A 12329-nucleotide genomic window follows, 5' to 3' on the forward strand; every position below is an offset into this window, starting at 1 on the left:
CTCCTAGGCATATACCCCACAGAATTGAACACTGATACTCAAATACTTTTACACACATATTTATAGCAGCATTATTCACAATATCCAAAACTTGAAAACATCTCAAATATTTACCAGTGAGTGAATGGATACAAAATTATAGTGTATACATAGAGTGGAATATTACTTAGCCATAAAAAGGAATGAAGTACTGACACTACAACTTGAATGAACCTCAAAAACTTATGTTAAGTGAAAAAGCCAGATGCAAAAGGTCACATATTGTATGATTCCATTAATATGAAATTTTCTGAATAGGTAAGTTCATAGAGAAAGAAGCAGATTGGTGGTTGCCAGGGGATCTGGGGAGGGAGGAATGGCGAGCAAGTGCTTAATGGATGTGGGGTTTGAAAATGTTAGGTGATGAAAATGGTTGCACAATAGTGTCAATGTATTAAACACCACTAAATTGTTCACTTTAAATGGCTAATTTAACATCATGTGAACTTCGCCTCAATTAATAAAAAACGGTTTTCTAGCTTCAACTACAGTGCTCTTTTCATTCTTTAAGACCAGCTGTTTCTCTGGGGAGAGTAGAAAATGGAAAGTGCACTGTGGTTAGTACATGTGGGAACTTTCTAAGAGTTATCCAATAATGTAATGGGCTGACTTATGTTGTATGCTTACCCTAGAAGTATTCCAGCAGAGACTGGACAGCTGTCTATAATGACTACTATAGAAGGGACCTCTAAGTTTCCCTCCAACCATTAGATTACATGATTCTATACTCTTGAATAGCTTATCTCTTGGAGAGATCAGAATTCAAGCATAACATAAGAGACAGTATAGTCAAATACTGGTCTTTATGGTAGAGACTACAAATAGGAGGCAATTTATAAGGAATATGACCAACTTTGATAATAAGGATTATATTTTTTATGTTATAGTTTTGGAGAATGTTGGAAAAACCATAAGTAAGCAGTTAAATTGCTAACATGTTAACCAAAGTGTGGTATGTGTATGTTTTTAAATTTTTTTATTAAAAAATAAAAAATTATATATATATATATACTTTTTTTTTTTTTTTTTTGAGACGGAGTTTCGCACTTGTTGCCTAGGCTGGAGTGCAACGGCTCAGTCTCGCTCACTGCAACCTCTGCCTCCCAGGTTCAAGTGATTCTCCTGCCTCAGCTTCCCGAGTAGCTGGGATCACAGCCATGTGCCACCACGCCTGGCTAATTTTTGTATATTTAGTAGAGACGGGGTTTTACCATGTTGGCCAGGCTGGTCTCAAACTCATGACCTCAGGTGATCCACCCGTCTCAGCCTCCCAAAGTGCTGGAATTACAGGCGTGAGCTACCGCACCCCACCAAAAAAAATTTGAGGCTGGAGCACAGTGGCGCGATCACGGCTCACTGCAGCCTCGACCTCTCGGTCTCAAGTGATTCTCTTCATCCTCCGGAGTAACTGGGATTACAGTCATGGCTAATTTTTAAATTTTTGGTAGAGGCGGGTGTTTCCTTATATTGCCCAGGCTGGTCTCGACCTCCTGGGCTCAAGCGATGTTCCTGCCTCGGCTTCCCAACTATAGTATAGATGAGAGCAATATAGCATAGTGCTTAAGAGCAATTCCAGCTCTGTCATTTACTAAATTACTCTCCTAACCTTTTATGGCCTCAGTGTTCTCAACCGTCAAAGGGGGAAAATAATAGTACCTGTCTTATCTGGTAGTTAGGAACACAAAAAGCTCTTAGCACCACCCTTGGTACATGGTAGGTACTCCACAATGTCAGCTAATATTATGATCATGTGTGCTGCCTGAAGAAATTTTTAAATGGAAAACAAAACAAACAAAAACATAGGCCGGGCTCGGTGGCTCACGCCTGTAATCCCAGCACTTTGAGGGACCAAGGCGGGTGGATCACCTGAGGCCAGGAGTTTGCGATCAGCATGGCCAACATGGCGAAACCCCATCTCTACTAAAAATACAAAATTTAGCTGGGTGTGGTAGCAGGCACCTGTCATCTCAGCTACTCAGGAGGCTGAGGCAGGAGAATCGCTTGAACCTGGGAGGCGGAGGTTGCAGTGAGCCGAGATCGCACCACTGCACTCCAGCCTGGACCACAGAGTGCCACTCTGTCCAAAAAGAAACAAACAAACAAAAAAACGCAGCAAAATAAAACAAGGTGAACTAAAATGAGAAATATCCTTTTGGAAGAACACAGTTCCAAATATTTATTCATTCAACAAATAACCATATAGGGCCAAATGCCTTGCACTGACTTTTCCTTATAGCACAGAAGCAATAAACCCTACTATTGCGTACTCTCACGTGATTAGGGAACGTTGTTAAGGGGCTCAAAAATCGGACGTCATAGCCCGTTGGCTAACTGAATCACCCAGGGGGCTTTGCGGTGTCCCCTTCCAGCAGCCATAGGGGCCAGAGTCGGAAGCTGGGGGTTGGACTCTTGTCATCTGCTGGCAGATTATGAGGTTTGGATTAACTGGGATTTCCCCTGTTGATGTTTTTCTGCCTTATCCGTTTAGCTTTTTATGGTCCCCTTTTTGGTATCCAACTTGCTCTTTCTTAAGTGAAGTTTCTGATTAAAGCAAGAGCTTCAAGTAAGGGGCCTGACCGTAACTTTTCACTCGTTAATGTCTGACGTCCAGTAGGTGCTTTCGCGTTCATTCTCCCTCCCTTCCTCTCCCTCCCTTTCTCTCTCTCTCTCCCCCTTCCTTTCTCTCTCTCTCTTTCTCTCCTTTCTTTGATGGAGTCTTGCTCTGTCACCCAGGCTAGAGTGCAGTGGCATGATCTCAGCTCACTGCAACCTCCACCTCCGGGGTTCAAGTGATTCTCCTGCCTCAGCCTCCCGAGTAGCTGGGACCACAGGTGCGTGCCACCACACCCAGCTAATTTTTTTGCATTTTTAGTAGAGACGGGATTTCATCATGTTGGTGAGGCTGGTCTCAAACTCCTGGCATCAAGTGATGCGCCCGGACCCTCAAAGTGTTGGGATTACAGGCGTGAGCCACCGCGCCTGGCCTTGACCTTTATTTTCTTATTGAGCCCAGGCACCTCACTAAATTCGGCTCACCCATATGTCTCATTTTCCTACTTTTGTTTTGAAGCCTTTGTCCCAGCAGCTCCACGTTGCCGCCTTTTTCCTACTGCGCTCGCAGGGCACCACGCCCACCACTCCCCTTGCCCAACTCCGAAAGCCCTGATACCGGGGAGAGGCCCCTTCCTTTTCTAGTCCTTCCACGCGCTAGGTGGGTGGGTTTGGCGGTGACGAGGCGACACCTCTTTCCTCTCCGGCGAGCACGTTAACTGGGGAAGCTGCCAAATTCTCACGCCTTAGGTGCCCTGCCTCCACCTCCCGCAAGTCCAGTTGCCCCTCTAGGCCTCTGCGCCCACAATGGTTCTGACCCTCGCCTTTAGACCCCTGCCGCTTCCGCCTTTTATTTCGCGCCTTTGTTTTCAGGTTGGGAAGGGGCGGAGTTGAAATGGTTGCGCCGCCGTTGCCGAAGCAACGCCTTGGTTACTTCCGTTGATTTCAATGCTTCCGGGTTGGCGCTGCAGTGGCGTTTCCGACTGTGGGAGCCTCAGCTTCCCAGTCGTCCGATTGAGCCCGAGCAGGTGAGGGGGAGCTCCTGGACTTCCAGGCTGGGGAGCGGGGCTGGGCCGCGCCAGGCCGCGTGGGGCCGGGCTGGCCTGGTTCCCGACCTGGGAAGGGCTTAACGGTCCTCTGGTCTCTCTCTCCCCTCAGCTGAGTCCCTTCCCTGTCTTTCACTCTTCTGGCATCGGTGGTTTTACTTCTTCGATTGAACCCTGCTTCCTCGACCCCCCTGGGAGGCTGCCTCCTTCAGGCGCCTCCCTTCTCTCCACGAGCTCGCTCTGACAGCTGAGGAACTGGCAAGATCCTGCTACCCAGAGGGTGAATGGGTATCTTTCCCGGAATAATCCTAATTTTTCTAAGGGTGAAGTTTGCAACGGCGGCCGTGATTGTAAGCGGAGTAAGCAAACACCTCCATTGTATTAGTGTGAGGGATGCTATTGAAAGATGCTCCCCTTCGGTTTCTACCCCCTGTCACTCCTGAGGTCAAGGCATTGAAGGCATCTATTAAAATGCAGTTCAGTTACTTGATTGGCATGACAGCTGTTATCAACATGAATTAGTTTCTCAGACAAGATAACAGCAGGGACATTTATAGTTTCCTGTCAGTGATTCCTTGTTGTTGTTGTTTCCCTCCCCCCAGGCTAGAGATGCTTAATGTTATCATGAACTCTTCCCTCGTCTTCATTCCCTACATCATCGAGTTCTTTGTGTCTTCATTGGGGAAGTCTATCTCTAACCTTAGTGCCAACAAGCATCTTTGTCTGCTGTACTTTGCACCATCCTAAGCTAGTCTCCCTGCCTCTCCCGTTTGTAATGTAATCCACTGTGTTTGCTGCAGCCCTAATAGGCTAAAATGTGGATTTCCTCAAGTCACTTCTCTGTTAAATGCACACACATAAGCAAAACATGCAGCCCCCTCTTACGCCCCCCACCCCCACCCCTTGGTTTCAAGCCTTTCAACATAACATGCTCCTTATCACACTTCTTGTCTGATAGTGTTTCAGTCAACAAGGGAATTCTCTGTTCCAGTTAGGTTCCTTTCTTCTTAGCACAAACCATACTGATGCCTGCTTCTACATGCTGTGCTTGTTCTCACATTTGTGTTTCTGTTCATTCTGTCTCTTCCCTGCCTCTCTCCCTTACCTGCACCTAACCAGGTTGTACCTACCATCTCTCAAGGTTCAGTTTAGGTTCTCTCACCTCCGCAATTTTCAAATTAGTCAAGCCCATGCTGGTTGTAGTCTTTTCTATGCTCCTCTTGCTCTTAAAGTTTGTACTACACAGTTTAGCACTTAATTTTTCTCTAGCGAACTACTTTGATTTCTTTCACCAGATTATAAGCTCTTGAAAGGCAAGTACTGTATTTTGTACTTTTTCCCCTGTCCCATCTCATTGGTTATTCAGGAAAGATAGGTTGAATGGTAAATATTGTTTTGGTTCTAGAACGAATATCTGTGTTTTTCAAACATGATTATACCCAAAGTGCATTGCAGGTTTGGGCATTTAGCACGCCTTCGATAAATATCTGCTTGGCTCTCCATTGTTACCTTCTGGATCTGAGAATCTCTAATTTCTAGTCTTTCTTAAAGGAGAAAGCAGGAAAGGCACCCAGAGTTTCCCGACCAGATCTTGGGAGTAGTATAGGGCAATGTAACTTGTATTGTAGGACATTCTTACTTTCACTCATTAGTCTATCAAATTCTCCGAAGTCAGATCTTCAGAATAAATGTTGGCATTTTGAAGACAATTTTCATTGGTTTCTTTATACAGTAAAAATATTTAGGGTACTATATTTTTATTTTACCTTAGATATGACTACTTTTACCCATATCTGGGGTTAGCCCCTACAAGTTACAATAATTTTTAGAGGGCTTGGGGGTATTTTACGTAAGTAATTCCTTGCAACAAAAGCAAGGGAACAGGGTTCATAGGCAGAGAATATCTGGGGATCAAGATAGTGTCATACACAGGGTGTGTAGCATTGGTCAGGTCCAGCAAGTTACCTTCCTGGTTTCCCCTGCAATGTTTTATATACAGGCTGCATACATAGGTAAAGGACGTCACACTGCAAAACCAACTAAGTATTGAATGGATGTGTACTCAATTCTATGCAAGCTATAATGGGGGTTAAAAAAAAGTACTGTGAGATATAGTATCTTCCCTCGGGGATCTTACTTAGTTAAGAGAGGAAATAACATTGGACATCTTGAAGTTGACCCTCATCCTAGTCATTATTTTTATGCCTGAGATTAAGATATAGAAGGGATAAAAGAAGGTTCAAAAAATATTGCACACCTGTAGAATAGGTGTGACACAACATGCATGCATGTAGACAACTTTATGTAAAAGACTTGGAGGTTTCAGCTGACAGTTTAATGATTTGATAGTGTGATGTGGCTCCCAAAAAAGTGAGTGCAAGTTTAAGCTCTAGTAATTGAAGTATAATGTGTCGAATGAAGAGAAAGATCATGGATATTTAGCTTGAGAAACATAAGATGTAAGAGAACATCATAGCTGTCTTTAAATATTTGAAGGGCTTGCCTAGGGAAAAAAGAATGCATTTGTCCAAAGACTGGGTACGAATTAGAGGAAGACAGACTTTTGGCTCAATATGAGGAGGGAGTGTCTAAAAACAGATCTAATCAAAGATGATCCAGGATTTCTTCATAAGATTTTTTCCTAACATTGGAGTGAAAGAGATTTTACTATCAGATGGGGGTAGGGAAGTAGTGATTGTGGCAATGGTGGGTTTTGCCTGTGGTCCCCAGATTTTTGGATTTCATGGGCCAGTAAAATGTAAATGAAAGTGTGGGGAGCGTACACAAATACAGGCTAGTTAGCCTATGCTCCAGGCATAAGAAGAATGTGATCTGTTAATAATAGACAGTCCCTAAATTAAATACATTTAGCTGAAAAAAAAAAAGCACTAAATGCCCTTATTTTTTTCATTTCACCTTAGAATTGTGGGAACTTCATTAGGGAACCACTGGGCTGTCGAAAGATTCAGCAACTGGTCTTTCATCTTCCTGCCATGTCCTCCCTGCTCCCTGCCTTTCACTGATTCATCATCGCTCCCTGAACGCTGAGCACATTTTCTTTATTAAGGGGCTGGTAGCAGGTTGTAAAGTTCCGATAGAGGCTTTCTCTGTAATACAAAGAATTGAAAAAAGTTGTAAAGAGAAAGCTTTGGAGAGACAACTTTATGTAAAAGTAGCTGTCTGAAACCTTTAAGACTATTTGGGGCAATCTCTAAATTTGTGAATGGAGAGTTAATTTTTTCCTCACAAACTCAAAGAGGGGATATGCCATGGTCTTGCTTTTCCATCTCTACTCTCACTATATGTGTCATATTTTACTATCAATTCTAATCGGAAAATGCGGGCATAGCTAGAAATGGTGATAAGGTAGTATTTAGTCTTCAAGACTCTTATTTCCAGCTGCAATTGATATTTGAAGTGGCTATTCCTGCTTTGCTCATTAGAATTCTTTTCAACAACTTTCCCCCAAAAGGGTTATCTATCCCAGACTCTATATGTACTATGCTTGAAAGGAAGACTCCATAATGATTTTTGTGGCCTGTAACTAGAACATTTAATCAGCATGTTTGCTATCTTCTCTGGAAAATTGTATTTTGCTTAGTTACAGAGAATTCCTTATGTGGAAGCAAAGCAAAACGTTTAAAGGGATACTGTGACTCATAGCTGCTAACCCCAGATTGGGCAATAGGAGGGAGGGGTGGGTAGCAAGTAATATCTGTTAAGATGTAAATTTGGGTACTTAAAGTTTTAAAAATGTAATAATGATAGTTAACTAACAATTATCGAACTGCGTGCCAGGCACTTTTCAAGGTGTTTTTGATATTTAATTTTCACAACAACCCTATGATATAGTTTTTATTGTTAGTTCCATTTTACAGTTCAGAAAGTGGAGACATAGAGAGATTAAATAACTTGCCCAAGGTCACAGAACTAGTAAGTGGTGGAGTCAGGAAATGAATCTGGAGTTAGCATTTAAATTTTAACAGTCTGACTTCAGGAGTCTGCATTCCTGACCATAAACCACTTGGAAGTTGCTTTTGAAATTCAGAAGTATACATACTATGAAGCTCTGAAAAAGGAATATTTGAAAGAAATCTGAGAGTCCATGCTAAGAACAGATACTACTTTCAGGTGAACCAGGATTTAGTAGGCAATGCCTAGAGCAGTTCTTAAGTGTGGAAGCATCAGCGTTATTTGGGATCTTGCAAATTCTCAGGGCCACACCACCAATCAGAAACTCTGGGGGAGAGGCCCAACAATCTATGTTTTAATAGGCCTTCTGGATGATTCTAATACATGCTAAAATTTGCAAAACCTAGAGGCCAGAGCTGTGGAAAAAAATAAAATCCAAGAGAGAACAAGCTGAAAGTGGCATAAAAAGAGAGTAAAGCTGAAAAGACTGACGATGACAGGTCTAACGGGGGTGGGATAGGGAAGGAGAAAAGGGAGGCTGGGAGCAGAATACATCGTTAAATAACTAGAACATAAAAGAAGAACAGTATTTGTATGTGTGTGTTTTAAAAGGCCAAGAGGAAGGCAAACGAGATCCACTAGATGGATGTACGTTAAATGTCAGAGGGAAGAGAGACAGCATTTTGCTATCTTTCCTTTCGGGGCTAGAAGGAAGGTGTAAAGGTTCTTAGCTCAGCCTGGGCCTGGTTGGGGGAACAAAGTTATATATAGCTAGAAACCCTATAGTGGAGAGATAGGAGGGCTAAGAATATGAGAGGGTAGTAGTGTAAGCCTGTGCTTTGTACCTGAATCAAGCTAACTGAATACCATAAACTGCTTTTATGAGATGCCTCAGCCTACATAATTTGAATTCCGGGTTCCTTCATTTGTAATTATCTAGTTGAATGTCAAAGTTGGGTGTGCTGGATGGACTGAAGCCTCTTCTCTGGGAGGGGACAAATATAACATTAAAGAAACTGAAGAGAATGAAGGGCACAGGTTGATCTCTGAGTGAATCACACGCCTACCCCTACAAAATGTCAGTAAAGAACAAACTCATGATCATCCAGCACATAAAACAGGATCCCCTATTTTGTGTCATTCCACTTAGTGGAGTTTTTCCTCTACCTCTGTTTTATTTGCCAATTTTGTTTATCTAAATTATATGATCGGATGCTAACAAATGCTCCTCACTCTTGTGCCTTGTTCTGATTTGTGTTTATTTTTAGCACCAGAAAAGTACCACTGTAAGTCATGAGATGTCTGGTCTGAATTGGAAACCCTTTGTATATGGCGGCCTTGCCTCTATCGTGGCTGAGTTTGGTAAGAATGCGAGAAAGGACAAATCTGCATTATATGGTATAGATGGTAGCTTATGGTGATGGTTATTTTTGGTGAAAGCCAGATAAAAAATAAGAAGCTCACGTTATTTTGAAAATTGTCTCAAAGCCATGAAGTAATATTTCGGGGAAAGTACTACTAATATTATGGCAGATGAGTTAAGAAAAGTCAAACTAAGGAAAGCTTTTTTGGTAGTTTAGTGATCTGTTAATTTGCTAGGCTTAAGTAAAATACATGAATATATAGAGGAAGTTGATATGTCTTAAGGGTTTTTGCTATATTTCTGTATTAATAGTCTTTTATGCTAAATTGTTTATAAGTTTATTTGTACTGAAAGTCCTTTTTTTCAAACCTCTGTCCTATTTTAGAAGAAAATATACTCACAAGATCAAACAAGAGTCTCTTCTACATGATTTTAATTTTGAAATATTTTTAGATTGTTGTTTTTTCATCTTCCAGATATTCTCTTTTCTAAACTATTCATGAATGACTACTGACGTTCTTGGCATATCCTGTGGTGTTGTGATATTCGGGTCATCAGTGACCAGAGCTACCTAATCATCTTGTTAGTTTTACACCCTGAAATATATTTTGTCAATGTGATGACCACTTCTGTTTGTTGATGTAAGAGGTTTGGTTAAAGAAAATTTCCCCCCAAACACTCTGCTGGTATTAGTCCTGAATTACCTAAGGGACCAGGATGAGGAGAACCAAATAGGGCTTTGCCATTATCTTTCATAATATTAGGGGACTATTTGTTTCTTGTAAACAGATAAAAGAAAAACCCCACAAAACTTTGTAGCACTATATAAGAGCATCTGGAGCAGCAATCCCATGCTTTCCTATCTTTGTGAAAATTTGGGGAGATTTTATGAGACACAGCGGTGGGGACACTTGGGGTGGGAAGGGGCAGGAGGGAGACTGATAAATGCCAGATTGAACGTTACAGATGAAATAAAAAACAACATTTAATTATTTTGCATTTATAATAGGGCAATCTTAAAGCATTTTATCATATTACAGTTTGAAGTATATTGTGGGTCAGTTGGTGCTGCCTATGTATAGTATAATGCATTTCACTTACCACATGCAACTCATGTCCTCTGACAGTGGTATTCTACTAGAGCTCTTCTATGTGTTATTAAAAAGGACTTTGTCTTAGGATTCAAATATTGTCCTTGGCTTACATTTAGCAACAACTTAACTGTGATTCTTTGGACATACTTATAAATGAGTGTTCCTTTATAGGGACTTTCCCTGTGGACCTTACCAAAACACGACTTCAGGTTCAAGGCCAAAGCATTGACGCCCGTTTCAAAGAGATAAAATATAGAGGGATGTTCCACGCACTGTTTCGCATCTGTAAAGAGGAAGGTGTATTGGCTCTCTATTCAGGGTAAGACTGATTCTTTCCTTATATCATTAACAGAAATGCTTTTTAAAGAAGCCGTAGTTTTCAGCTGTCTGATAGTTTGTGTCTGTTTCATAGTCACTATTTCAACTTGTAATTCAGTATTGATATGCCAGTTTATATTTCTCCTCCTTATAAGTCTTGAGCTTTGGATTTTGTGTTCATTTGGCTATAAGTGATAATAACATTTTAAAATGGATATGTCGTTGCAGCATAGACTTTCTGCGGATTTCCCGAGAGTCATAATAGCCACTGTTAAAAACAGCACCAATTAATTATATATCTTTTTGTGATATCCCTCCTGAGTTGGCAAATTCTGACTTCCTTTAAAATTATCCTTTTTGAAAAAAATATTATCCTTGCAGTTTAAACAGAAAGTGCATAATGAGAGAGAGGGAGACCCATCTTTATCATCACCTTTTGATTAGCCATTTGTGGTTTACTGTCTAGTTTGTCGTTCATCTGTTGCCAGTTTCCTAGGCCACTCCTGCGTCTAGGCTACCGGTTTATTACTCAGAGAATAGATATCAGTGTTATCGTTAAACTATGTTACATCGTTAAACTATGTTAGACTTAATTTAAAAGGTAATTTTCTTGGGGGAAAAATCAAGTAGTATATCCTGAAGCATCCTGAAGATGATCCACCATCCTGATTTGTGGATCATCTGTTTCACCTTGTTCTTTCATCAGCATGTATAATCACAAGATATTTTCTTTTCTGATAGCAAGGAATAAAGTCAAAATATGCATATTTAGTCATCATTTAAAAATCCTAACCATTTGAGCTGCTGCTGTCTTTCTATTTATACCTCCTACAGTATAGTTCTGCAATTTGGAAGAATCCCAAAGGAGGTATGAATGAGAATGTCTCCAGTTTAAAGGAGAACTTAAATAGGGTGGAAGTTTGGCTCTAGTGCCTCCTTGTTGATATGATTAAAGACGTATCTGCAACTGTTAGGAAGTAGAGGTTGATTTTTAAAAAAAAATCTTTATCAGGTGAGTAATGATGTATAATTCTTTTTATACATTGCTGGATTCAATTTACCAATATTTTCTTACGGAGTTTTGCATCTAAGTTCATGAGAGACATTAGTCTGTGGTTTTCCTTTTTTGTACTGTTTTTGTCTGGTTTTGGTATCAGGGTAATACTAGGCAAAATAAGTTGGGAAGCATTCCCTCTTCTGTTTTCTGGAAAGAACTGTGTAACTTGGTGTTAATTTTAAATGTTTTGTAGAATTCCCCAGTGAAATTATCTGGGGCTGAATATTTCTTTTTGGCGAGCATCTAAATTCAGAATGCAAATTCTTTAAGGTTATCATAGTTTGGGGTGCTATAACAAAATACCATAGACTGGGTGACTTGTAAACAACCAGAATTTATTTCTCACAGCTCTGGAGGCAGGAAATCTGAGATCAGGGCGCCAGTATGGTCAGGTTCTGCTGAGGTCTCTTTTCTGGGTTGCAGACTGCCAAGACTTCTCATTGTATCCTCACATGGCAGAAAGAGAGTGAGGGAGTTCTCTGGGATCCCTTTTATAAGGGCACAAATCCTATTCATGAGGGCTTTACCCTCATGACCTAATCACCTCCTATTACCATCATATTGGGGGTTAGGATTTTAAGATCTTGATTTGGGGATGGTACAAACATTGAGTGCATTGAAGTGGGTATGAGTGTTATTCAGATTATCTGTTTTATCTAGTTGAGTTTTGGTAGCTTGTGGTTTTCAAGGAATTTGTCCATTTCTTCTAAGGTGTTGAATTTATGAGTATAAAGTTGTTTATACCATACTCTTATTGTCCTTTTAATGGCTACAGGGATTGTAGTGCTAGTCCCCGTTTCATTTTTTATTTGCATCTTCTTTTTATGTTTGTCAGTCTTGCTAGAGGTTTATCAATTTTGTTGGTTTTTTTTAAAGAGCCAACTTTTTGTTTCATTGATTTTTCTCTATTTTCCTATTTTCAATTTCATTGACTTGTGCTTTTTATTATT

The 12329-nt window shown here is 40.7% G+C and overlaps 1 protein-coding gene across 13 annotated transcripts in view; it reads left to right on the top strand.

Moving 5' to 3' along the window:
• The first annotated feature begins 3539 nt into the window (after positions 1-3539).
• Positions 3540-12329, top strand: part of SLC25A14 (solute carrier family 25 member 14) — a 34643-nt gene continuing 25853 nt past the window's right edge. For 5 of the 13 annotated variants that reach the window (XR_012429806.1, XR_012429805.1, XM_074028962.1 and 2 more), the window contains exons 1-4: positions 3540-3617; positions 3748-3994; positions 8816-8909; positions 10176-10323. Coding sequence is in view for 5 of the 13 variants with exons in the window: in XM_045383264.2 (XP_045239199.1) it covers positions 3920-3994; positions 8816-8909; positions 10176-10323 (317 nt within the window). In the remaining 8 variants the exon portion in view is untranslated. Of the gene's footprint in view, positions 3618-3744; positions 3995-8815; positions 8910-9386; positions 9552-10175; positions 10324-12329 lie in introns of those variants that run through there. The other 8 variants (XR_012429807.1, XM_074028966.1, XM_074028963.1 and 5 more) reach the window with 4 other exon arrangements.

Source organism: Macaca fascicularis, chromosome X, assembly GCF_037993035.2.
Source record: "Macaca fascicularis isolate 582-1 chromosome X, T2T-MFA8v1.1".
NCBI lineage: Eukaryota > Metazoa > Chordata > Mammalia > Primates > Cercopithecidae > Macaca > Macaca fascicularis.